Below are 27203 nucleotides of genomic sequence, written 5' to 3' on the forward strand. Positions count from 1 at the left end.
GCTTGGAAATCCGCTTACATGTTTCCAGTTCATAAGAAGGGGAACAAAAGGAACATAGACAACTACAGAAGTATCTCTGCCTTATGTGCATTATCGAAACTCTTCGAGCTCGTTGTGATCGTGCCAATTTCCTCGTTCGTCCAGCAATACATCGCTGATGAGCAACACGGATTCATGCCGAAGCGCTCAACGTCTGCCAATCTACTAACTCTCACTACGTACGTAACGGACTGCTTTGACGACCGATCCCAGACGGACGTTACCTACACTGATCTACACTAAATGATCAAATCGCCGTTGCAAAACTGGACAAACTGGGTATTGGAGGGCCGCTGCTTCAGTGGTTTAAATCGTATCTGACGAACCGTCCCATCAACGTGTCTATCAATGGCTTCACCTCACCGGCTTTCAACGCTTTTTCTGGAGTCCCACAAGGTAGCCATCTCGGACCGTTGGTCTTTCTTATTTATTTCAACGACGTCAACTTAATACTCAAAGGTCCTCGGCTTGTGTTCGCCGACGACCCGAAACTGTTTTCGAAAGTTAACGATTCAACGGACACTCTCGCACTCCAGGAGTAACTGTTGATATTCGCTGGATGGTGCGAACACAATCGCTTGGTACTAAATCCCAACAAATGTGAAGTGATAACGTTCTCGAGAAAGCTGAACCCTATAAAATTCGATTACCGATTATCAAGCGTACCCTTACGCCGTGTAGATTGCGTCAAGGATCTTGGGGTACTGCTGGACTCTAAATTGACTTTCAAACAGCATGTTTCATTCGTTGTCGACAAGGCCTGCAGAAACCTGGGATTCATCATGCGCATCGCCAAAAACTTCACCGATATTTATTGTTTGAAATCACTCTTCTGTGCGTTGGTTCGCTCCAACCTCGAGTATTACGCACCCGTATGGAGCCCGTATTATTCGAATAGAGTCGGTACAACGGAGGTTCATCCGGTTTGCCCTTCGTAGGTTACCATGGAATGATCCGTTCCGGCTCCCAAGCTACGAACAGCACTGCAGATTAATCAACTTGGATACCCTGCAAACACGTCGGGACGTAACTAGAGCCGTCTTCGTATCAGATGTTCTGACATCCCGGATTGACTGTCCTTGGATTCTAGGAAGACTAGACATCTTAACTCGGTCTCACTTAACGCGGAACAATTCCTTCTTGCATATACCACATCGGAGAACTAACTACAGTACTTTCGGTACTATAACCGGCTTACAACGGAACTTCAACCGTTTTATGTCCTACTTCGACTTTAGCGTCAGCCGCAACGTGCTGAAAACCCGATTTAGAGCTCTTGCTATTAGTTTTTAAGTAGTCAGTAGGATAGAAAAATCTGTTGACTTTTAATTTTTTTTTATTAAATTGGATATTATCACTACGACCAGCATTTTGATCTATTGTGATTTTATCCAGGTGTTGTTCCGCACTTCGTTGTTATTGCAGTATCGCTATAGAGTGAGCGAACTGCTTATTATCCGTGCTTTTCGGTGTGTTTTTCACCCCTTTTTCCCTCTACGCTTCTTACTACTTTTCAACCAATCTAGCTCTAGAGCCGGGAAGTGCGGAGACTAGTTATAATTTGTCCTTGGACAAGAGGCTTCATTCGCACCTCGAGCAAGTATCATTCTTATAACCAGCCCCGGCTAAAGGCTTCATGGTCGGTAAAGCAGAGTTCAGCACAGAGTGAGGGTGTGTTTTGTGTGTATGTATGTGTTCCTTACTACTACTACTTATTATGCATTACCAATCTCGTTCCTAGAACCAGGAAGTGGAACAAGCTATAATTTGCCCTTGAACAAGAGGCTTCATTCGCACCTCAAGCAAGTACCACTCTTATAACTTGCCCTGGCAGGAGGCTTTCATTGTTAGTTAACGCAGAATGCAGTAGGAAGGATGTGGAGGGGCCTGAGAATAAACCCATACTAAAGTCACTTAACAGCGAATGGCCTGATTCTACTAAGATTCGAACCCACGACCACTCGCTTGTCAAGGCAGACTCGGTAACCTTGCGGCTACAGGGCCCCCCCTTTTAATTAATTAAATTTTAAACTTTTAATTAATAAACAATAAACAATAAACAAATTTGCTAGATATTTTTTCTATCCAACGACATATTGACGATGAAATTCCATCCAGTGGTAAAAAGGATTTATTGATGTTTGAAATCTTTCATTCAAATGTTACAGTTCCGTTTTCGTTTTTATAAAGTGCTACCCAGTATAGCAAACATAGAATCTACGCCAAAAAGTAAGATATATCTGGAATCAAAAGATAAGTTGATAAACCCAACAATTCCGTAATAAACTGTCCGTTGAACAACTCTGCCCCATAGCACTACTGTCAAAAAGGTTGTTTTCGGATACTTGGATAGATGAATGAATGAGAGACCGCAATAAGTCTAATTTACATACTTCCAGATGAATATATTTTTTTCCTGTCTGCATTTCCCCAACAAGTAGAATTTCTAATCCTTGCGTCCTTTCAGCACACCCTTTTCTCAGCTTATTTGCATCGTTTTATCTACGCATTAGATTCCCTTGAATTCAGATCTTTCCGAAGCCGGTGCTCCCTATAGCTAAGCGGACCAATATTCGTTGATGTGCACAAGTTGCGTTCGCTTGTCTACAGATTCGAATGCTTTCAAATATAACGTTATCTAGTTCTGAGAATAAATTTCATGATTTATGATACATCTTCTTAAATTTTGCTCATGGTTTACCGTAATCCGAAACGTGAAACGATTAATAGATAACAACTGTTCTGTTATTGTTTTTTTTCTTTTCCACTGTACTTTGTTTGAAGGTGTTTTTGAAAGGGCAAATTCTACACGGGTCGACGGTCTTTATTTTTATCATTACTATACTATTAGCGAATCAATCATTACTTCTAGTCGCTTTAGAGCTTCCATAAATTATATTGGTATTACTAATAAACAACAGCGCTTCTTCCGGGACATTAGCCCCACATACAGTATCTACTCACAATCAAATAGCTATTACTTAAAAAGGTTTAAAATTTATCTAACCTGGCAGGCCGCTGTTTCGTTCCTTCTCACACACGATGGTCTGACAACACAACATGCACACGCGCATCTCTTTCCAGTTTAACTGCACAACTAAGGCTAAGGTTTATCTAAATAGCAATAGGTATTTACGAACAAAACTTCAAAAGCGACAAACAAAAAAAATCGATCCACTAGAAAACCGGGATTGGCACGAGTGGTATCAGGTTTTCAATCAAAAAACATTTCGTGGTTAACTTAGCCAATCGAAAAACTCTTGACAAGCGCCTGACTCTGGAAACGCTAGAAATGAAACACGATAACTGAAAGTGAAATTGAACTTGGGCCGGTCGAATTTAAACGAAAGTAAGGAGACCACTGAACAAAATTTCAGAAAATTTTTAAATAAGATTAAAAAAATTAAAATTAAAAAAATAACCTGCAGTTTTTAATTTTTTCAGTGCGTGTTATGGTAGCAGAAGTAAGAACAAAAGAGCTACAGTTACACCCATTTACATATGTGTTTTAAATCTGTTACATTTCACTACATCATGTTTTTAAAAGTATACGTACTGATCAAAAAATTGCCGGTTTTGGTTTGTTTATTTTCCTGTTGCTGCTACAGCCAACATTAACAGTGCAGTAAAGTAATAAACAAGCATAGAACCCAAGCATGCAAATTTTCGCAATATTTTTCGTTCATCATATTATAGCTCAGCAGTTTTGTTCTGGCGCTGTTTATGCGTCGTTCTTACTAATTAATCTGCTGCCATGAGAAATTTTCATTGAATAACTGAATTTCACGAATGTTTATATCTAAACATATTATTACAAATACAATCCTAACTCTGTTCACCCTACACACACGCTTTGCCTCACGCACCCCCACAAGCACATAGTATGCGTGACACGTTCAGCAACTCGTCTAAAGAATGTTAATATGTGCTGCCTGCTCTCAAAGATCTTGCTATTGTTTGTCAAACGCGACATGCTTGACTGGTTTCAATATCATTTATAATGATCGCAGTTACACAAGCATATGCTCCCGCGGAAAATCCTTACGTGATTTCGGCTGTTAATTTTTAACGATCCCGCACACATGGCATATCTCACCCGTAACCGAACGTTGTCGTGAAGGAGAGAAGAGAAAAACAATAATAAGCAATAGGTTGTAGTTAGCTTGAATGTGTTTGCGTGCATACAATAATGTTCAAATAGGGGATTGTTTGTTTACTGCCGCGTTTATTTCAATCTAGTTTAGGATCATTTGCTCTTTTTGCTGGTTATCGTTTGTTTCGTTTAGTATGCATCATCATCATCAGTCTCTTGCTGGGGCTGCGCACGGCCACCAGCAGCGCCGGAGGCGGAATACTCACGTGATGGACTTCGGCCCACCTGGCCCAAAGCTTGCGTTGTTGTCGACTCGTCCTTCTGTGAGCAGTTCAGGAAATCCCATATCAGAATGGTGTCGTCATGGGAGCTACTCACTATTTGGAACTCATCGAACTGCAGCCGGAATACGCGGCCCGTATGTTCCTAGAAAAAAAATAACGATAGTTAGTAATCGACGTGCAATCCAAGCTGTTGAATGGCGCTGCTGCTGCGCGACAAACAAAACTAAAATTAATGAATCGTTGCCACTTCTCGATAATTTCTGATTCAAAAATAGTCAACTAAGATAAGATAACTTAAGTTTTAGTGGATAAGAAAATTTAAGTTTGTGTCTTTGTAACAGCATCAAACATTTTAAAAAGTTGTACAGGAGCTGTAGGCTACGGTGGGCCAGACACGTCATGAGAATATCGGTAGACAGTGCGACGAAAACAGTTCTCTTCAACAACCCACTCCGGCACCAGAAACAGGGAGCTCAACGCACAAGATGGCTCGACCAGGCCGAAAGTGATTTGCGACTTATGAGACGGCTGGGAAATTGCCGTCGAGTGGCCCAAGACCGAGTTGAACGGTTGCTTGAAGCAGCACGAGTTACCGGTCTCTAGCCTACTGACGACAACGACAGAAGAAAAGGTGTTAAAAAGGAAAAAAACGAAACAAAATTCAAAATGACAAAAAACGAAAAGAAAGAGGAAAACCAAGGGGAAAATTGGGATGATAAAAAAAGAAATAGAGAAAGAAATAGAGAACGGTGAACAAAAAATAGGAAAAACGAGAGAAAATTTGGGGGGAGGAGAAGACAAGAACGGGAAAATGAAACAGAAAACAAGTAAAAACCAAAAGCGAAAAGAACAGTGAGAGAGAAAAAGGAAACCCGATAGAGGAAACGAGGAAAACGGAAAAAAGAGGGCAAACGGGATATAAAAGGAGAAGGGCGGGACAACAAATTCGAAAATGAAACAGAAAAAGAACAAAACAGCAATTTTCTTAAATACCAAAGAAAAAGGTAAAACAGGAGATAAAAACGGAAAACCGAAGAGCAAAGGGAACAAAGGAAGCCAAAAACAGAATAAACGTGATAGAAAAGAAAACCAGGGCATATAAAAGGGAATAAACAAAACAGACAAAGACGAAAAACGAGAAAGGCAAAACATTCTTCTGAAAGATCGGGTGTCTCTCCTTTCACCTATGTTGATGGCATGATCCGTATGATGAATGTGATCTTTTCTTATGCTGTAAACCCATTAAAACATACCCAAACATTGACAACACTTATTGCACTTACCATTAAAGTCTTTAAGCACAGTGTGTTGGTCTGCGCTCGAATGTCTAAGGCAGCTTGGAGATCCCACACCTTGATCTTGCCATCGTAAGCACCGCTTACGATGCGCTTCGAGTCAAATCGGATGCAGCGGACGAGTTCTTCATGTCCCTCAAGAATCCGCAAACAGGTACCGCATTCAATATCCCAAAGTCTAAAAAAAATCAACCATATAAATAATTTAATTTCTATAACGAAAGTTTCCTTCTACCTTATAGAATTGTCTGAGCTTCCGCTGACGACCAAACGGTCGCGATACTGCAAACAGGCAATGCCACGTTTGTGGCCATTCAACGTTCGGACGAATTCACACGTTGAGGTGTTCCACACCTTGATCGTGCGGTCCCCGGATGCTGAAACTATATATTTCTCATCGAAGTCTACAACGTTAACTGCCGCCCGGTGGCCGACCAGCACCCGCCGTAAAGCAATCTCCGTCGGTGATGTCATGTCCCATACGGCAATAGAGCGATCCTTCAAACGATTCAAAAAATCAATTTGCCAATTCCGACAATTGTTACCCTTCTTACCTTCGAACAGGTCACCATCATGCCATTATTGAAGCGTAAATGCAGCACCGCTTCACAGTGATGTATCAGGGTGTTCGCCATGTCACCAGTGTTGACATCCCAAACTCGAACCGTGGAATCGCTGGAACCACTAATGATTACCTTGTCGTCATACTGCAGACAGAGCACCGAGCCAGTGTGACCAGTTAGAATCTGCAAAAAAATCGATCATCATCAGCAGCTATAAACTAAACATCAACGACAATCCGTAGCATACCTTGCAGCACTGCAGGGAATTTCGGTCCCAAATCTTAATAGTGTTGTCCCTCAGACCAGACACGATTTTGTCATCGTCGTACTGGAGGCAATAAACGCCTTTCGAGTTTTCCGATCGACAGTTTATCCTCTGCAGATTGTGATTTCCAGTGCGCCAATTATTTTCGATTGCCTCTATATCTTTCATAATCTTCGGAAATAGTTCGCGGTAGAATTTGTGCGGTCTGTGTGTAACGCCCGGTCGGGGTATGAAAAGATACTTTATCCTAAAATGAAAGAACGAATGACTTAGCGTTGGGACTTTACGTCTGGTGTGTGTGTTCAATACTACTTACCATCCTTTTCGTTCGGCCAGCCCCCGCCAGAGAGAATCTGTACGAACGTTTCGCTCTATCAGTTTTTTCCAGAGCATGCCCTCGGAAATGACGCGGGACCATTCTTTGCAAACGCGCTCCGCCCGGCATAGCGATTTGGCATCCAGGTAGGATAAGATATTTTCCGCCACATGGTCCAATCCTTTTGCTACGGAGGAAAGGAGTTTGAAGAGAAAAATTTAGTACGACTGCTATGCTATAATTAATTACTTAACAGTTATTAAATTATAAAAAATATTAAATGATCATCCACTGATTTTAGTGAAGACTCAACTACTATTTATCGATAATGTATGCAGTTGAATGAAATAGATTTCTAAGCTTTCGTATTTCGTTGATCTTGTGAATTTAAGAGCAGTCATCATTATTCGAATTAGGAATGGTCGTAGATCGAAGACTGAATAAAAACATTCAAGGTGTGTACAACCAAACTGTTTGTACAGAATTGATGATGTAGGTTTGTGTTCCACTATCATTTCTGTTAATTATGATGCGTGGTTCATCAATTATTAAATTTCGATTGGTGCGATTTCGCGAAAATTGTTTCGTTGAATTCGACATCCACATGAGTTCAATTATAGCACTCAGTTGCAATCACACGCATCTCAATTTAGAAAGTTTTTACGCGATTTTAAAGCTATATTCCTATTTTTTCTTTAACACTTTCGTTGTATGCTGCGACTGGTAATAATGAATTTATTCTTCCGAAGAAATTTGTTGTCACCTTTTATGGCGATCGCATTTTTATATTTTACTAGCTGACCCGACAAACTTCGTATTGCCACAAATTAACCTGTGTTGTACATAAATCATGAATCTCGGATGATCTTTGTCACTTCTCGAGTTTTGTAAGCCCCCCAGTGGGCGGCGCTTCCGACGGCGGGTCACCGGCAACACTCGCGACCGGCTCGTCCTGAATGATCTAGTGTTACTATAGATAGTTTTTGTGGTCTTGTTATTGATTAATGTTTTATGGAAGAGTCTCGAATTTCTCGAGTTGGATTAGTTTTTGAGTTTCGCAAAAATTTCTGTCTTATTTGTATGAGAGTCCATATCCCCCTACCACAGGGGTGAGAGGTCTCTAACTATCATAAAATAAATTCAAGACTCAAAAATCTCCTACATGCTAAATTTGGTTCCATTTGCTTGATTAGTACTCAAATTATAAGGAAATTTGTATTTCATTTGTATGGGAGCCCACCCTCTTAAAAGGGAAAGGGGTCGTAATACACCACAGAAAAAAAATTCTGCCATCTAAAACTCTCACATGCCAAATTTGGTTCCATTTGCTTGATTAGTTCTAAAGCTATGAGCAAATTTGTATTTCGTTTGAATGGGAGCCCCCCCCCCTCCTAAAAAGGTAAGAAGTCCTAATTCATCATGGGAAAAATGGTTGCCTCCAAAAATACCCACATGCCAAATATGGTTCCATTTGCTTGATTAGTTCTCGAATTATGAGGAAATTTGTATTTCATTTGTGTAGAAGCCCCCCCTCTTGAAGTGTGGAAGGATCCTAATTCACCGTAGAAAATATTTTTGCCTCCAAAAACCTCCACATGCCGAATTTGGTTCTATTTGCTTGATTAGTTCTCGAGTTATGGGGAAATTTGTATTTCATTTGTATTGGAGCCCCCTCTCCTAATGTGGGAAGAGGTCCTAATTCATCACAGAAAAAATTCTTGCCTCCAAAAACACCTACACGCCAAATTTGGTTCCATTTGCTGGATTAGTTCTCGAGTTATGAGGAAATTTGTATTTCGTTTGTATAGGACCCCCCCCCCCCTCCTAAAGTGAGGAGGGGTCCTAATTCACCATAGAAAATTTTCTTGCTCTCGAAAACCTTCACATGCCAAATTTTGTTGCATTTGCTTGATTAGTTCTCGAGTTATGAGGAAATTTGTATGGAAGCCCCCCCCCCCCCTCTTAAAGGGGAGAGGAGTTATAATTCCTCTTATAAAGAGGGGAGGGGTCTCAATTCACCATAGAATAAATTCTTGTCACCAAAAAAAACACCCACATGCCAAATGTTGTTCTATTTGCTTGATTAGTTCTCGAGTTAGGAGGAAATTTGTATTTCATTTGTACAGGAGCCCCCCCTCTTAGAGTGGGGAGGGGTCCTAATTCACCGTAGAAAATTTTCCTGCCCTCGAAAACCTTCACATGCCAAATTGGGTTCCATTTGCTTGATTAGTTCTCGAGTTATGAGGAAATTTGTATGGAAGCCCCCCCTCTTATAGGGGAGAGGAGTTACAATTCCCCTTATAAAGAGGGAGGGGTCTCAATTTACCATAGAATAAATTCTTGTCACCGAAAACACCCACATGCTAAATTTGGTTCTATTTGCTTGATTAGTTCTCGAGTTATGAGGAAATTTGTATTTCATTTGTATAGGAGCCCCCCCTCCTAAAGTGGGGAGAGGTTCTTATTCATCATAGAAAAAATTCTTGCCTCCAAAAACACCTACATGCCAAATTTGGTTCCATTTGCTGGATTAGCTCTCGAGTTATAAGGAAATTTGTATTTCGTTTGTATAGGAGCCCCCCCCCCACTTAAAGTGGGGAGGGGTCCCAATTCATCATAGAAAAAAATTTTGTCTCCAAAAACACACACATGCCAAATTTGGTTCCATTTGCTTGATTAGTTCTCGAGTTATGAGGAAATTGGTATTTCATTTGTACAGGAGCCCCCCCTCTTAAAGTGAGGAGGGGTCCTAATTCAACATAGAAAATTTTCTTGCCCTCGAAAACTTTCACATGCCAAATTTGGTTCCATTTGCTTGATTAGTTCTCGAGTTATGAGGAAATTTGTATGGAAACCCCCCCTCTTAAAGGGGAGAGGAGTTATAATTCCCCTTATAAAGAGGGGAGGGGTCTCAAATTACCCTAGAATAAATTCTTGTCACCGAAAACACCCACATGCCAAATTTGGTTCTATTTGCTTGATTAATTCTCGAGTTATGCAGAAATTTGTGTTTCATTTGTATGGGAGCCCCCCCTCTTAGTGGGGGGAGGAGTCTCTAACCATCACTAAAACCTTTCCTGGCCCCAAAAACCTCTACATGCATATTTTCACGCCGATTGGTTCAGTAGTTTTTGATTCTATAAGGAACACAGGACGAGGACAGACAGACAGACAGACAGACAGACAGACAGAAATCCTTCTTTATAGGTATAGATTTAATCTCGTTCAATATAATTTTATCATTTCTCTTCGTTTCATTAATTTACTTGTTACTACGGAATTTAAATAAGCCGCTTAGGTAAAAACATTTACGATTAATTAATACTGAAAGTCCAATTATGATGAATTTAGATAGATTAGTTTATCAAAGCAATCCTTGACATCTTGAAGAATATTCCAAAAATTACTTATCATACCACGAATACAAACTTTCTCTGAAACTCTACCGATGCAATGAATCGAACAGTAGTTGAGCGATATCTGAAATATGTTCGAGAGTAGCTCCATAATCGTAGATTTATCTTCGTAGAATGTGCAATTCTTCCAGCAGAGCAATTGAATTCAAAAGCACCATACCTGGTTGTGACATAGAGATGTTTTCTTCATTCTTCGTGAATTCCGCATCGCTCACGTTCGCGTATGTTTGCTTTTTAGATCAAACAAAGTCGTATGAACCGCAGCTTGGAAAAATGATACAGCATTGCTGTTGTTTTGAGAACCATAAATCATGAAATTGAATTCGCCCTAAACGATAAAAGTTTGAACAGCGATCTTAAGTTGTGCAAAAATAGTGACCATGGAAAAACCAGTAATTCGGGAATGAAAAATTGTACGGCAATACCAGCAAAACCGATTAAACATCCCTAGTAAATAAAGACTGTACTCAAAACGTATGAAACACATGAAATGATGAAATTTAACGGAGTTGACTCTAGCTAAGACTGTATTGTTTACGTTGGGAGAATTTCAGCACAATCTGTTAAGTGACTTTTGAGATGGCATCGGAGCAAGTGCAGATTCGCCAAAAAATCATCTGCTCCGTCTTGAAAAGTTTGAGTGCCTCCTACAGATGGATGGATATCAAGGAGACCCAGACGACTCAGCAGTGAACCACACACACAGACAGCTGGCCTGGTGACAGCCAGGACGGTGTTGAGTCTGTTCAAGCGTTCGGTTATAATTTTCCATTTGCGATCAGGCAGAAGGCGGATGTTTCCATCTCGGGCTCTTATTCTCATAGTCACCTCACCTCACCTCACTTCTCACACGCGCCCTATTCTCACAGTTACCCTAACCTCGCCTTACAGATCTCATCTGATTTGTACAGTCACCCAGGTGAGCTGAGTCACCTAGATGACTCTCAGAATCGCAAATTGTGCTCCTATCTCAAAAATTTAGGTGAGGTGACTGTGAGAATAGGGCCCCTCGTTGATCCAGAAAACGATGAAACGTGACGACAAACAGAACACGGTGGCCAAAACCCTTGCCAGGAAGCAGCAACGAGAATGGCTGACGAAACCGAGATGCGTCGTGATGAATGACGAGTATTACATACAAAAGCACCTGCTGTCTTTCCTGCGGTCTCACAGCAGCGAAATCCTATTTTGGCTGGATTAGGCATCCTGACATTACGCGCGGCCGGTGTTAGACTGGTACAGAGATAACAAAGGTGAAGTCGTATGTCGTAGGTTATTCCCAAAAAATTGAAGAAAATTCGACCCAAAATGAATTTTTGGCGACAATATTGGATTACCTACGAATGGCCGAAAAACAAATGGCTGAATCACGAATGGCCGAAACACAAATGACCGAAACAACAAATGACATAATATATCTATTGGCCGAATCACGAACGACCGAATCACAAATGGCCGAGTCACGAATAGCCGAATCACAAAAGGCTGAAACACGAATGGCCGAACAACATATTCGGCCGAAAATAATCACGGCCTTCAGTCTGCACAAATGTTGGGTATATGCTGTACTTACTTGCTGCCGCTCGTTCGGACTTAACTAAGGGATAATCCCTACTAGTCAGTAAACCTAGGAAAATGCATGCCCCTAAAGAGTAGTGGTTACTGCGGGAGGGCTGCCCACCGCACTGGCCAGCGCACACTCGCGGCCTGCGGCCCTCTCGCCCTGAATCATCTAGGAAACATTTGCTACTGACACGATCAATAGGTCTCGCACCCTATAATAAACGTAAATCATTTACGCTTAGGAGAAGAAACAACTATCAATCATCTATACTCTATATCGTCCAAAATAAAAAAATAAGGTGCAGAGTATGTCTTGTTTTTCTGAAACTAAGGTACAGAATTTTACGAAATGCTTTTTTCCTACACTTTCCTACACTCCTATCAATGACGCAGATCATCACAAAGCTGCGAGTGGAACAAAAGGTCATAGAGGGGAAAAAGGTTTTTCAGGGGTATGTTTCAAATTCGCGGAGAGAAATAGATGAAAAAAATTATTCAAAATGTGTAAGGTCTCACAAAATAAGCAATACAAATTTTGTTGACGTAGTTGCACTAGTATCTAGTGCTAAACAAAAGTGTTCTCGAAGTGTGGTTTTTTGTTTTACAGTATTGTGTTGCTTATTTTATTTTTTGTTTGATTAAAGTTATTTGTTAACTATTTGCTATTTCATGTTTTTTTTTTTGAATAGTTATTTAGGCATTCCGGGAAAGTTCGGCCTTCTGTGACTGTTGTTGGAATTCGGCCATTTGTGTTTCTGCCATTCGGTACCAGCCCCTTTATTTCATGGGTCTGCTGTCATTGAAAGATTAAAAACCGGCTAATAACAAAAAAAATCATGATTTAAAGTATAGTTTTTTCTAACTTCTATAAAGAGTTTTTTATCATTTGAATCATTTGAATTATCATTATCATTTTTTGAAAAACATTTTTCAAATTTTTTTTCTTCATGACGAGAACAAGCGAGATTTGTATTTGTTAGCTATTCAATCTTAGCTCAAAAAACGGTTCTTTTTTGTTGCGAACCTAACCACTTTTACCAACAGAGTTTCATTTATTTCATTTTCAAGTTCAGTTCCATTTTGTTTTCATTGAGGCATCAAATACTGTGTGATACCTATGGAGAGCATGCTTCATCAATTTCAGCCCAAAATTAATGGTTCACTTGATTCAAAAGTGAAAAATTCGACCCAGAAAAACAAAGAACATGAAGGGAGCCTGGTTCCGTTCAGAAAAACAGAGTTTACTCTTAGGACCCAATAAAACGACGAACATAGGTCAGTAGTAAACAAGTAAATACTGTATATTTTGCGACGAAATAAATGTTCAAAACTAGAGTTTCATTATGCAACTTTAATCAATCACAGTTATCACATGTAACGATCAGCATTAATATCTAGTTACACTTGTATATACTGAACATTTGCAACGCTTGTTCAGTAATAGCGCGTGCAAGCGGGCCATTGAACATGGTACATGTAAAATATGTGAACCGGCCATGTTGATAGCACAAAAAAACATCTTTTACGATGATGTGCTACTAAAGACCAGTAAAAACGCTGTTATATAACTGTGTTACTAAGGGCGGTTCGACAGAGAGTGTAATGTATTTATTTGAACGCAGCTGGGGATCACTCCGTACCGAAACTGTCGGAAAATTTAAAATGGAATTTGACTGAGATACTTGATACATCTTATTTTTATTTCATCTATTAAATATTTTTCGAGAAACTGATTAGCTCAGACATGTTGTAAAACGTTGGATAGTATTATTAGGAGACGTGTAACTAAGAATTTACTTTTTAAATGTGATACTGACATTCTCAGTAAAAATAAAAGAAAATTAAACAGCACATATTATAATAAAAGCACTACTTCTCGGCAATCTTACACCATATTTCACGGTGCGATGATTGCAATGCTTTTCTGAAAAAAACCGCAGCAAATTGGCAATAATTCGAAATCGATTACGTTCATTGTCGACTAAAAGCGTACCCTTCTTTCGCAGACGGAATAATGGCAACGCCACCAAGGTTGTAATTGACCGAAAAGTCGTATAAAAACAAAGACGAGAGTGCCGATAGTTGATGAGGAGACCCGCGCACTGGCTGGTTGGTTGGTTGATTGACTGACTATATAAGTATTGATTGTACTTACTCGGTAATAAAGTGATGAAATCCCGCTGCAGCATTGGTTTCAGGTAGGCATTGATGTGTCCGTGTTGGTAATGGCACATGCGGGACAGGAGCTGTTCTACAAAATCCACTTGGTCGGCTTCATTCCACTTGGTGAAGTAGGAAAGACAAGCATCCCGTTCAGTCTGGAAGGACTGAGACGGTTCTTTCTTCCGCGCCGGGTCATACAGTATGGATGTAGTGAACTGTGTAATGGAAAGAAAAAATAAACAACTGTTAGTCATGACAGAATTACGCTGCGGTTCATTCTCTTCTTCATTTCGCATGACTTTATCAAGAATTCTATGTGTACTAGAACTGCAAATTGTAAAATAGGTGAACTGGAATGAACTATGCTCCCAACAACCGATTTTTTCTCAATACAGAAATCAATGTCTTGTAATTTAACCATTAATGTTTATTGTATATATTTTATATTATACAAAAAAGTACACGATCTTATTCAGCTACAAGTTCAAGAATAACTTGTTAACTCGTAAATAAAGGTGAAAGTTTGCAACTAGACTCGTTCAAATAAATGAACGGTATTTTTTCGTAAAATCAGCTTAAGCAATCAAGCGAACTGCTTCGTGCATAACAAATGACAATATAATTTACATTATTCCACTTATGTATAAAACTCGATTCAGTTAATATCTAGACGCCATAATTAGCACTATCTCGGGAATGGTTTGACATAAAAGAAACATTAAGTAGTTAAAATAGTTTTTTTAAACACTTTCATAATAAAACGAAAAAAAAAATTTTTTTTTCATCCCAACTAACAATTTAGTTTTATTGCGCTCTTATTGCGGTTTTTATGACCAATTTTGGGCACCAGAACCGTCTTAAGTGCGTGATAAAACTAGTATTGTTACTTCAGATACTTAACTTTTGTTTGTTGCTTTTCAGAATATCGAAGGTTATCAAAGCATTCAGCGCTTTTGCAAAATGTCGCAAATCTTTTGGACCTTCCCGGAGTTTTTGCATATTTAAGCTTCATTTTTCCTTAAGTTCACAAACTTATAGGATTGAATGAGGCAAGTGAAGAACCCTTGCCCTTTTGTCGTATTTTTAACAAGTCCTTTACTCAAGGTAAATTTGCTGATACATACCTGGAAACAATCCTACACGTTTCCCGTTCATAAGAATGGTGATCGCCGGAAGGTTAAAAGTTATAGAGCCTATCAGCTGCCTCTAAGCTTTCGGAAATTATCACCAGCAAGCAGCAACGCAACCCTCAACCGTACTAAGAACTATATATATCCTTCTACAGGCACGGATTTATATCTGGACGATCGGTCGCAACTAATTTACTCAATCGCACTTCGTCTTACATCGCAGAGCTCGAAGAAAGAACATCCATCCATCCATCCATTATGCGACAGAGTCTTGCAAGTCAAGCAGGAATCTGCCGTTTCGTCTGTGTTTACTGATAAATTCCGTGTTCTCCAAGGAAGCAATATGAAACCTTTACTTTTTTCTCTATTTTTCAAAGACGTAGCCATACTACTTGAAACCGGACGTATAATGGCTTACACTGGTGATTTCCAACTGTATCTTAACGAGCACTCTGTCGACGATTGTAATCAGTTCCAAGATTTACTAGACAGGCGGATATACTCTTCGGAGAGTTAATCAGGTTAACGATCTCGGTGTTTTACTCGACTCCAAACTTACGTTCAACGCTCACCGTTCTAATGTTATTTTCAAAACATCCCAGCAGCTTGGATTCATTGCTAAAATTGGACGAGATTTCTGGGACCCCTTTAAAATCTAGGACCCCTTGCTTAAAATCTGTGTATTACAAATTAGTACGTCCTGCACTTGAAAATTCATGTGTGATTTGGCTACCCCAGCAGCTCTCCTGGATCTTAAGAAACGAACGCATCCAGAGAAGGTTCATCCACGTATGGCTCTTAGGGATTTGCCTTGGTGAAACTCTCACAATCCCTCATCGTATGGAGTACGTTGCTGTTTACTGGGCTAGGACACTCTGAAACGGCACAACATAGTTCAGCAACGACATCGATTCACCGACGTTACTTAAGAAAACTACAGCGTTGTGCCATATCGAGTTTCATCGGACTATATTTAAATATCACGAACCAATAGCTGCATGTTTCCGGATATTCACTCGGGTTGAAGAACTTTTCGAATTTGGAGAGCCAATTGGGAAACTCACGCACCGATTATAGAGGACTGAGCTGATATGATTTTTTATTTGTGGAACTTTTATGTGCTCTAAATTTATTTAGACATTGTCAGATGGATGTGTTAAATAAATAAGTAAATAAGAAAATAAGATGGACAACGAACTGGGAGTTTCGCAGTCAACCATGAAGAATAGTTTGAAAGATGATCTTCGATTGATTCCATACACAAAAAAATGTTCCTGCTACAGGGCTACCATTACCAACAAAATGATCAGATATAGGCAGCACATCTTTCTGATATTGCTCGGGATACACTGGCTGTTCAAAGGTTCCAGATTGTTTCCAGGGTGATAGTATGGTGATGTTTCTCCAAAAATTTGAAATTTCCATTACTTTTCATTGAACCTGGTGTTAAAATCAACACTATATATTCCATCGATAATGTTTTGAAGAACGATTTGCATCCCATCGTCAAAAAATACTACAAGAATATATCGTACTGCTTGCAAAAAGATTCTTCACCATCTCGCCAAGCGAAACGTATACAGCCTTGTTGTGAGAACAATTTTTCACAGCTTATTTTTTAGAAAGAGTGGATTCCTCTGTGCTGATTTAAATCCTCTCGACTTCTATGCATGGGGTTACATGCTATGCACACTAGGGAGCACCAAAAGATTGACTGTGGATACTTTCAAGAAACGTTAGGAGAAGATTTGGGATGAAATGCCTCAGAATATCATGCGTACCGGTTGTAACGCTTTTCAACAACGATTGCAACTGGTAATTAAAGCAAAGGGAGAAAGATTTGAATTGGACTAATTTAAGACAAATGTTATGTATATGCTTTACACGAAATGCACCCAAAATTCAAATTTTAAGCAAGCGTCTGATTTTTGTGACCACTTACTTTACTGACAGGTACTATTACTCACCCTGCACTATAATTTTTGTATAACATATGACTCATATTTGATGAAATATTGGGGATTTCCACAAAGAAGAAAACGATATCTCTCGATTTGACATTATAAATAACTAAGTATAAATCTCCATCATTGGAGAGTTCTTTAAAACTGTGTTTGCTGTATGTCCTGAATAGGGAAGCCAAGCATTTCCTTAAATTCATTTCATTCCAATGATGCAAATAGGATAAGTAAAATTATCTTTACAGCTTCCTTCTTTTGACGAATACTCTTTTTTATGTTGCCGCTAGCCTTATTCCTGTCTGTCTCTGTAGCCTGCGGTAGAACCTCGGTGCCGCCCAGTTTCAGTCGATGTGCTTCAAACATTTCAGCATGAAGTGATAGACGTTGCGAAGTCCAGAGTTGTCCGACATCGGAAGAGGAAGACACTTCATCACGGTTGTGCCTTATACGTCGAAGTAGGTCATGCGAAAACGAAACGCAAGAGAAATTATTGAGCCGCCACCAGCTGCGAGTCGGAACTGTGACACGAGCCCACGGACATGGGCCTCCATTTACGGGCACTATGAGCAGAGGACGAGAATTGCACGAGCTTGGATGAAATAGGCCCATTCAGATCCGATGGCTCTTGATTCCATCATCATCATCATCATGTACGACAGCGGTAATGTGTGCATAAGATTGAAAGCCAATACGTGATTGTGTTGTTGTATTACGTGAGGCTTGATCAGTCGGAGAAAGCTAATGAAATTCACAAGTTCAAATATTTTATTTGAAATATATAACTCTCTTGTTCTCTTGCAAAAAGTCTTGTTTTATTTCATTTTTTCAGTAGGATAACGGCAAATTAAGCCATAAAAATACGTAACAATCATTTTTTAATGTAAAATTCCAGTATAAATCTACAAAAAAGCACTTAAACATACATATAAATAGGTTGAAGGTAACTCCGTCAGACACTCGCTACGGTAAATTTCTATTTCAAGCAAACTGTAAATAGACAAACGAGCAAACCGACGATGGTGGAAAAGATATTTTACTCAATAAGTCGTACGTTAGATCAGAACTCAATTCATCAGAGCATTCAAGCAAAAAAAAAAAAGAAATAGCCCCAATGGCCTTCAAAAATGTTTTCAACTTTCCATTTTCCGAATGCAATTTTCCCAATCCATTTGTGCTGTGCCATTATTCCATTATTACTCAAAACCATACTTGGCTTCTGACGTTGCAGTGTAAAGCTGAATGATTCATTTATTTGATGTTTCGATGCACCATTCTCGGTTGTGGGTGGTGCTGATTTATGTTGGCACTGTTGAACGAAGTAGATTTGAATTGTGGGTTTTGCGCTCTTTTTCTTGTTGTAGCACCACATAAAACGTTCTTTCATTAATGGAAGATTGAAAGATGATTTGCATAGCGCAACGGAAAATTACAAGCGTCATTACGAATCGATGTGATGCACTAAACATGTCGTTAGGTGCTTTTTTATTTAGTTTAGAGTCAATACAATCAACATATTCATACCGTCATTGTTCTGGGTTAAATCTTTTGTTCTGATTTGACAATGAACCTTCAAGACCTCTCCGCATCTCTTCTTGTCTTGACACACACAAGGCCTTTTGAAAGCGCAACAAAAATTGACAAAACCAAAAGTAGGTTAAACATTGCATCTGTATACAGAAAATATTACTGAACTCAGTGACTCTCGTGTGAGTCAAACGGAGGCAACGTAAATAAAACAGACAGCAAAAAGACGGAATAATTTTGGAATCGCAAACAATGCGAAAGCATGGGCAACTGTAAAAACGGAGGAAAGTAGGGCCAATGCCACTGAAACGATGCACACGATAGTTCATTTGTGCTCGCTCGAGCTCTCATCTGCAGATCCTAGGCGCAGAGAGGAAGTTTTCGATTCGCACAGCCTAAGAACATCCGGACTGGACTGGACTTGGACTGTGGCGAGAGTCTATGCCACAGCAACGACCTACTTGCCGTTCATTGAAGGTTAACTATCCGTGAAAGAGGTCATACTGTCTGCAACGAACGACTGCGATATTCACTGCTCTCCCTACAAGCGAAACCAAGAATCTGCGGAAACGTGTCCAGTAATAAAACTTGTTTAGATTTATGTCAGCCAATTACCCGCCGGCTGGGTCGTAGATTCAGGTGCAGTCGTGCCCTATCGATGCATACCTACATTATGTCCGCACCAGCTGGTCTATTTAAGACGATAGTCGTAGCGTGGCCTTTCACTAATGGTGAATGCTGACGGTATTCTGTAGACATTTTTCTTACGGTTTTAGGTTTAATTTTGTGCCTACATGAATCATGATAATTTGTAAGCTAGTCGAACTTGAATTATCCAATTTATAATAACACATTAACATGATTTGCAATTTTGAAGTAAGTGTAAAAAGTATTATGACTGCATAGAGATCGATATAAATACTTTCTACTTTATCCAAAAGTAATTGCTGTTTACTCAAAAAACAAATACATTGTCCATGTGGCATATGGTTATATATTGATATCGAAATCTTCTGTAAGTGTAATTCAATCGACCTAGAATGAAAACATAATTATTTAAACATTTGAAGTTTCCTGTTTACTTTAGGAACTTTAGGAAAAAATTTCGAATTTGCTATGATATCGCTTATGTTAAAAATTCACAACTCTGGAACCGAGCCTCGTAGACGAAAAAAATTTAATGAAAATGTAAACAAACTTTCTCAGCAAACCAGGATTAGGAATTTTTAAATAATAATTATTAATCACAACAAAGATAGTTCACAATCAATTGAATTACAACATCTCCATATATATCATTTAAATTCACAATTTCAACCTGGTAAGAATATATAAGAAATCTAATCACAAATAACCGGATCCGGCGCAAATAAACATCCAGAAATGTCGAGCAACCATTGTGACTGACGACTTAGAGGACTGATAAGATTGTGATCCTGGAATTTTACAACCCATCTTTCAAATCTGGTCTGGTTTCTTTGTCACAGAGCTCTTCATCAGCGCCGGCAAGAAGTATACGCGAAGAATTATGATTGTGCATTCTGCTCACGTCATTCAAATAAAATTACCAGCACAGTAGTTAACGCCAACCCTCTCGTCTCCGCCGCTGCAGGCCCGACGTGGAGTAAATATTATTGTTTGAAATGTAAATAAACAGAAGTGCCTTCAACCCGCGCGCTCCACAGTGCATCATGCTGTGCTGTGTGTACCGTACAGTACATATACATACTGCTGCGTCGTGGGAGCAACGGCACTTTTTCCTCGCTGGCTGCACAAAACCTTGACTGGGCGGCGGCTGGGTGGTAATGTACCGACCCTGGTTCCTACGCGCTGTCGTTGGTACGATCATGATCACGACATGAATGCGCTATTGCTTACAAACTTTTTATTGTCTTTCAACGCAAAAAAAAACACGAATGACAAAATAAATTGCTTCTTGATATCAATTTAGGAATTTGCAAAATTTAGATAAAAGAATATTTGAAAAAAAAAAAAAAAACTTCAAGCCCAGTAGTTTTCTTTGTTCTTTGTGCTTAAAATAACGAATCGTGTTTTGACTATTAATTTTAATGATATATATTCGTTCGGGATGAGATGTAAATACACATGAAAGAGAGATGAAAAATAATCTAAATCAATGGTGGAAAAAAGTAATTAAATGTAGGTGTTTTATAACATCTCCAGGACGGGAAAAGCCGTGAAGGGGTCGTGAGGGTCAGCAAAGCAACTCTTAATAGGTTCGTAGTTCGTCCCTTTTTACCGAGTTAGGAAATCTGCGAATTGGACCACGTTCTGTCATTTTGAACACTTCGTCTATTTGAACTGCTGTTGTTATGAAAAATTATTCAAATATCTGACTCCATTATTAAGACAACACAAAAACATAATGAGTTTGTTGGTTTCCAATAAAATTCGAAGTTTCAAAAAAAAAAAAAATTATCACAGCCACGTCAAAAATTCAACGACGATTGCTATCGTTCAATTTGTATTTGCATCAAACAACTCACATAGAAAAGATGAGTTAGGTTTCCCATGGGTTCCCGTTTCGTTTGTTAATAAAATTTACCCTTAAATGTAAAATGATTTCCCGCCCAAAATGCTGCCACTGTGCTGAGAAAGTAGTAGCAGCCAGTCCTTTAAAATAACTTAGGGTTTATTCACCGTAACACTCGGTTCAGCTTTACGTTTCGAGCTTAATTCTGCGATTTACTTGGGATGAAAGGGCCTAGCCTTTCTTTAATTCGTTCCAGTTCCACATTTCGTCACTTGACTACACAAGTATCGAGAATTGTACTTTCGCAAAACAACGTCTTTGAAAAAAACATTGTCTCTTATTGCTTGGCTTCAAAGTAAAGCGACCGGTAATTAGGCTTTTCGTCCCTTCAGGCGAGATTTTAGAAAACACATCCCACAAACTTTTTCTGTATCCGTTTAATACGATCAATGTATACCTTGTAGAATGATAAGTCGGCTTCAACCTGGTCGAGCCATGTAGCACGTTGGGCCCCCCTATTCCTTCTTGAAGAGAACGGATTTTACTGAACAGTCTTCCGGCATCCTGGCAACTTAGCCGGCCCACCGTAATCTATTGTATAGGCAAAGTCTCAAATCATTTTTTTTTGATGATGTTTGCAGATTTATCTGCTAAACATAGGCATACATACTTTTTGTTTTGTTTTCATTCATATTAAGAACTGCTTCTCTTTTGATTTCAAGAAACAGTACTGAGAAAAAAGTAAGAATTTTTGACACTCAGAAAAATCTGTACCTATCTGTACTTTTTGGCAAAAATCTGTAATCTGTACCGTAGAGAATCTGTACCAAAAAATTCGAAAAAATGTACTTTTGCAGATAAATCTGTACATGTGGCAACACTGCCTGTGACTCGTGATTCATACGCCTACGCCATTCTCCGCTATCCGTTTGTACTCCGCCAAAAATAGTCTGCAACACCTTGCGTTTAAATACGGCAAGTGCATGTATGTCTTCTGTAAGCAAAGTTACTATCTCAAGTCAGTCGTCAGCTTTGTGCGGCGGTGTATGCTCCTTCATCAAAGCGTTTTGTGGAGGGAAACGCTTCCAGCTTGAATGCGTCGATAAATTTCGTTACTAGTATTATTGTCGGCAGTGACAAGAGATCCCCCAGATATACGAACTCATCAACCACGTCCAGTTCATCGCCATCAATAGTCGCTGTCCGTGGGAGGCAAACGTTGCTTTCTCTGGGGTCTCTTCCTACCATATATTTAGTTTTCGACGCATTGATTCGTAACCCAGTCTTATTAGCCTCCGTTTTTAGTCTGGCGTAGATAGCCTCCGCCGTTCCAAGGTTTCTAGTAATTAATAATGCCAAGGTCCTCTGCGAAGACTAAGAGTTGGCTACCCTTACTGAAGATCGTTCCTCTTGTTTCGATGCCCCCTCGCCGCATCACACCTTCAATAGTGATATTGAATAACAATAAACATACAGGACAGACAGTCCATCCCCTTGCGGCAATTCTCTGCGCAATTCGAAAGGACTCAAGAGCAGAGTTGCCACAAGTAAAGATTTTTGTGCATGCATAAACTTGGGTCCCTGCCGTTTTCTTTGGAGTATTTTATTTTCTCGGTATAATCTTTCAATAAAACATAAATAGTTTATGGATCATTTTAGAATTCAGGAACATTAGTAGCACCAGAACTCACAGGAACTAAAATAATTGATGGGTCCACAATTTATGTATGCACAAATATCTGTACTTGTGGCAGCGCTGCTCGAGAGTGCCTCCGAAGAGCGTACGTAGCTCATCACTCGCTCCAGGGTGGCTTGGATCAGTTGCGTCATTTTGTCCGGAAACCCATACTCGTGCATTATCTGCCATAGCTGTTCGCGTTCAACTGCATCGTATGCTGCCCTGAAATCTACGAAAATATGATGCGTGGCCATGTAGTCCCGGCATTTCCGGAGGATTAGTCGAAGTAAAAGTTTGATCCATAGTACCACGGGCCCCGATAAAGTTCTACTGCCCTACGGATTCTCTTGCTACTACACCTTGAAGGCGGCGTTGACCAGCGTAATTCACGGGTGAATTACGTGCTGGCGCGAATATCGAATATGAATATCGAATTACATAAATTACGCCATCAACAAAACTTATCACCAATATATCAATTAGGCATATATGGTGGTTCATTCGTGACGACAATGAACAACGGCGTCCCCAAATGACTCCCCTGAAAAAATCGCTTCCATGACCAGACAATCGCTTCCATGACCAGACAATTCAACTGCTTTGCTGACCTTTTTAATTTTGACGAACCATCACGCATTTACCGCCAACGAATTCTTGCACTTGACAATGTAAATATTAACAATTAAGCAACTTTTAAGTATTCATTTAGACCCAAATTGTCCGATGAATTATACGAATAAATTATACAAATTATACAAAAAAAAGCCTTGGGTTTAACCGTCTTTAGACATTACCCTTCTTTATCGACAGACTGCGCAGCCGGCTGTTAGAGTACAGGAAAATTGCGGGGCCAGTGCAACGATTCTACTGACTCTATTTAGCAAGCACCGCCTAGCCCGTGAGGTACTCCTGAATTCGTTGCAAGCAATCCAGAATTTGTGTTGTGCAGTCGAACATACTCCAACGGTTAGTTAGGTTCAAGTTTATCCAATTTAGGCAGGCGCCATTAAACCACATTTCTGGAGAAGAGTAAGCAGTTGCTCATAACGTCTGGTGAACTTAAACGCTGTACCGCCGGAGGGGGGGGGTGTATAATTTTCATGCACCTCAGATTTCTCTTCACAGGTTGTTAGTATTGGTCCAAACAATTAATTTAATGAAGGTCTTAAAATATTCTATCTTGAGTTTTTATACAAAATTCAATTTTAAAGGTTTCTCCTCTCCTCTCAAGTGATCATATCCGTTGTAATCGAGTTTTTTCGAAAATCTGAGAAAAATGGGGTTCAAGATAAAAGTTCATGTGTAAATTTGTTCGAAATTATGCGTAGAATTTGATTTTGCTTGAGTTTTGTAAAAAAAAATTTGGATATTTTTGAAAAATTTGTCTAACTTCAAAATTAAGAAAAAATCCGCCAAAGTGAGATGTTATATGATGCTAACAAGCCAGTCGCCGTATGTTCGTATCTCGGGTAGTCGGTGCTTGCTAGATAGAGCCAGTAGGATCGTTACCATGGCCCCGTAATTTTCCTGTACTCTAAACAGCCGACTGCGAAGTCTGTCGATAAAGAAGGGTACTGTCTAATAACGGTTTAAGACCACGGCTTTTTTGTTTCGAAAAAAAAGTTATTTCCATCCATAAAAATATTTGGAAATACGAAATATTCATACGGCTCCAAGGTACAGACAACAGAAGTTTGACAAAAAGTTAGTTTTCAGGATATTTTCACCAACTTACTTCAGGAACATCAAATCTTCGGTGAACACATCTAGTCACAAAATAAGTAGAGCAATTCGTTGAAAAATCTAAAAGCTTCTCAAAGTGGTCTGGGTCCAAGGTACAGACAAACGGTTTGATTAACCACAGGTATCTTGTAGAGTTATTCCGATCTTGGTGCTCCAATCACGTTTTACGGAACACAGTTTGTGCAGAATAGAGCAAAACAAAAGCTAAACAATTCTTTATCGCATATAGTAAGACAAACTATTGGCCATGCGCGCAACAAAGAGCATAACAATGAGTCCAACCAATCTGATTTTCTCAGTTACCATTCCAAAGGAAGCTTCAATAGAGGAAGGACAGATGCTCTACGCTAAAAAGCTGCATGTTCGTTTGCGAATAGTATTTATGTGACAATGTCAAAATACGGCTTATTTATAAAAGAATGAAGAATAACCATGAAAACTTTACCATAGAGTGGTAAGTACTCTAAGCTTCAAAATAGTTGCTGATATTTTTAACACACTTCCCACGCTAATGGCGTAAAAATTGAATAGAACTCTTTATGCCTTACACTAATCAACCAATCATCATCGTTTTCTCGCTATTCAAGCGCAATGAGTTTCCACTAGCTTCTTGATGATTAACTGTTCCTTCCGATAGAGCTACACGGTGTAATATAACCGCTTGCTGAACCAGGTGATACCGCAATGAGTCGTTGTCGTAAAAAAGCTATGTAGCACTCGTAAAGCAGTTGACCTTCCAATCGATTATTGAACGAGCTTTACTACAGCAAGTCGTTCAGCGCTGCATACAATCGCTTCTCTATCCGGACTAATCTCCATAATACGGCACCTGGATTACCTGAACACGCCGCCACCGCCGCCGCCGCCGCGGTTGATGGTTGCTGCTGGTTCGGTTAGAAACACTCTTTCTTTTTAAACGGAAATAACAACCATTTCGGTTGATTTATTATTCTGTGGCAGTCGGTTTCAGTACTGCTCGAGAGTTGAAGGCAATTGCAAAGCATTGTCGCTTGGAGCAGAATAACAAAATTTCGTTCCTAACGGTGACCGAAAGTTGTTCGGTAACGAAACAAGCTCACTTTAGTTAATGACATGTCATATGTAAGACGTTTGATTAATAGATAAGGTTGGTTTCCTTACCTTAATGAGTAAGCATTTCCGGGATCGTTTGTTAATTCATTATGTTTAGGTACTAATGTCGTAGTCAAAACTCAATGTAATACTCCTCAATAACAACAAGTAATTTTACTAATGTAAGATATCAAGCTGAGCGACATCGTATCAATCAAACATCAGCATAAAGCTCACTGCTATTTGTCGGCATTCGAGAAAGTGAGTAAAGCATTTTGCTCTTGCACGGTAGCTCACCAATCTATCATACTATTATGGTGCGGCAAACATATATACCCCACACTCCGTTGCCCTTTGCCTGTTTAGACATACCGACACGTGAGGCGTGTTGAAGCGTGAGATACAAGTGGCAGGCGACGTTGATAAGCCGAGCTCACAAGGCGCTGGTCGCCCACAACCTGTAATAATAAGGTAGCAGCTCTAAACTCACGACCACCAGCACCAGCTCAGTCGGAAGTGTTTCCCCATACCAGAATGTGTCACTATGAATATGGGAAAACAAACATATTGTTGTCGGGGTAGTTGCACAGGTTTATGCATGCCGCCGTGGTTAAGTATGACATGACTCAGGGAAAGATTGTGCATTTATATGCAAATGGGACGCCACAAAAGAAAGTGTACAACTCAGGGAACTTATTCTAATGTCTGATATGTGAACAATTGACTGCCGTATTGTTTGCGTAAGTTTACAGAACTTGCAATGGAAAATATGTCAAAAGAAAACTCTCACTACATACATCGACATGTTTCACTTGTAACGCTGGATGATGTTTAGCAGGAAAAATCTACATTGATTGCCCTTTTTGTTGGATTTAAACTTGTTTTAGATGGCATTGAACTCAACAAGATGACACAATTTCAAAACAAAAATCGTTGAGTAATTCTAATTATATATGGCGAAAATCCGGAATTTGATATAGGACTGCTTTCCACTGCAACATAGCTTTATTCGCGATCATAAATCATCGCCAACACAATCCAATGACACCAGACTACGTGTCATGACATTAACCAATGCCATCCGTGACGCTACCAGGAGTAGAGAAATAGCAGCGGTCGGTTAAATTCTTTGCAATGTCAAATCCATGCGTTACAAAAAACATTATGATTTGGTGTATGTATACCAACTATGTTATAAAGCCAAAAGCAGCATGATGAAAAATTGTTTTTTTTTCTCGTTATATTATTTCATAGCATGAACCTTGAAATATGTACAATTTCGCCAATTATCACACCACACTGAACATAACAAAGGACCACCACGCTAACGTTCAATTACCCTTTCAGTGCATCCTTTCGATTTTCGAATAACTTTGCAGCTAAACGATGAAGCTGCGTGTGTTTCAGTTTTTTCTACGACATGAAGAGTAATTCACTAGTTAGACTAGTTTAAACTCAAATCTAACAAATCACCTCAATCATAAGCACGCAACATTACGGCAACTGATTTCGTTGAGGCAAAAATATTGACTTTACCATTTTACTATCGGTCTAGCAGGTTCATCATTCATATAGTTGTTTGCCAAAAGTGAAGTTGATTGGCTA

At 39.5% G+C, this 27203-nt stretch overlaps 1 protein-coding gene across 2 annotated transcripts in view; it reads right to left on the minus strand.

Annotated features, from left to right (window-relative positions):
* Positions 1 to 2437: 2437 nt before the first annotated feature.
* Positions 2438 to 27203, minus strand: part of LOC128744776 (F-box/WD repeat-containing protein 11) — a 42436-nt gene continuing 17670 nt past the window's right edge. The window contains exons 2-9 of one of the 2 annotated variants that reach the window (XM_053842012.1): positions 13990 to 14212; positions 6856 to 7042; positions 6522 to 6786; positions 6266 to 6457; positions 5947 to 6209; positions 5700 to 5889; positions 4399 to 4558; positions 2438 to 4094 (exon numbers count right to left, since the gene is read on the minus strand). In XM_053842012.1, coding sequence (XP_053697987.1) covers positions 4081 to 4094; positions 4399 to 4558; positions 5700 to 5889; positions 5947 to 6209; positions 6266 to 6457; positions 6522 to 6786; positions 6856 to 7042; positions 13990 to 14212 — 1494 coding nt within the window. In that variant the 3' untranslated portion in view covers positions 2438 to 4080. Of the gene's footprint in view, positions 4559 to 5699; positions 5890 to 5946; positions 6210 to 6265; positions 6458 to 6521; positions 6787 to 6855; positions 7043 to 13989; positions 14213 to 27203 lie in introns of both variants that reach the window. The other variant, XM_053842011.1, reaches the window with a different exon arrangement.

The sequence above is a fragment of the Sabethes cyaneus genome, chromosome 3 (genome assembly GCF_943734655.1).
Source record: "Sabethes cyaneus chromosome 3, idSabCyanKW18_F2, whole genome shotgun sequence".
Classification (NCBI taxonomy): domain Eukaryota; kingdom Metazoa; phylum Arthropoda; class Insecta; order Diptera; family Culicidae; genus Sabethes; species Sabethes cyaneus.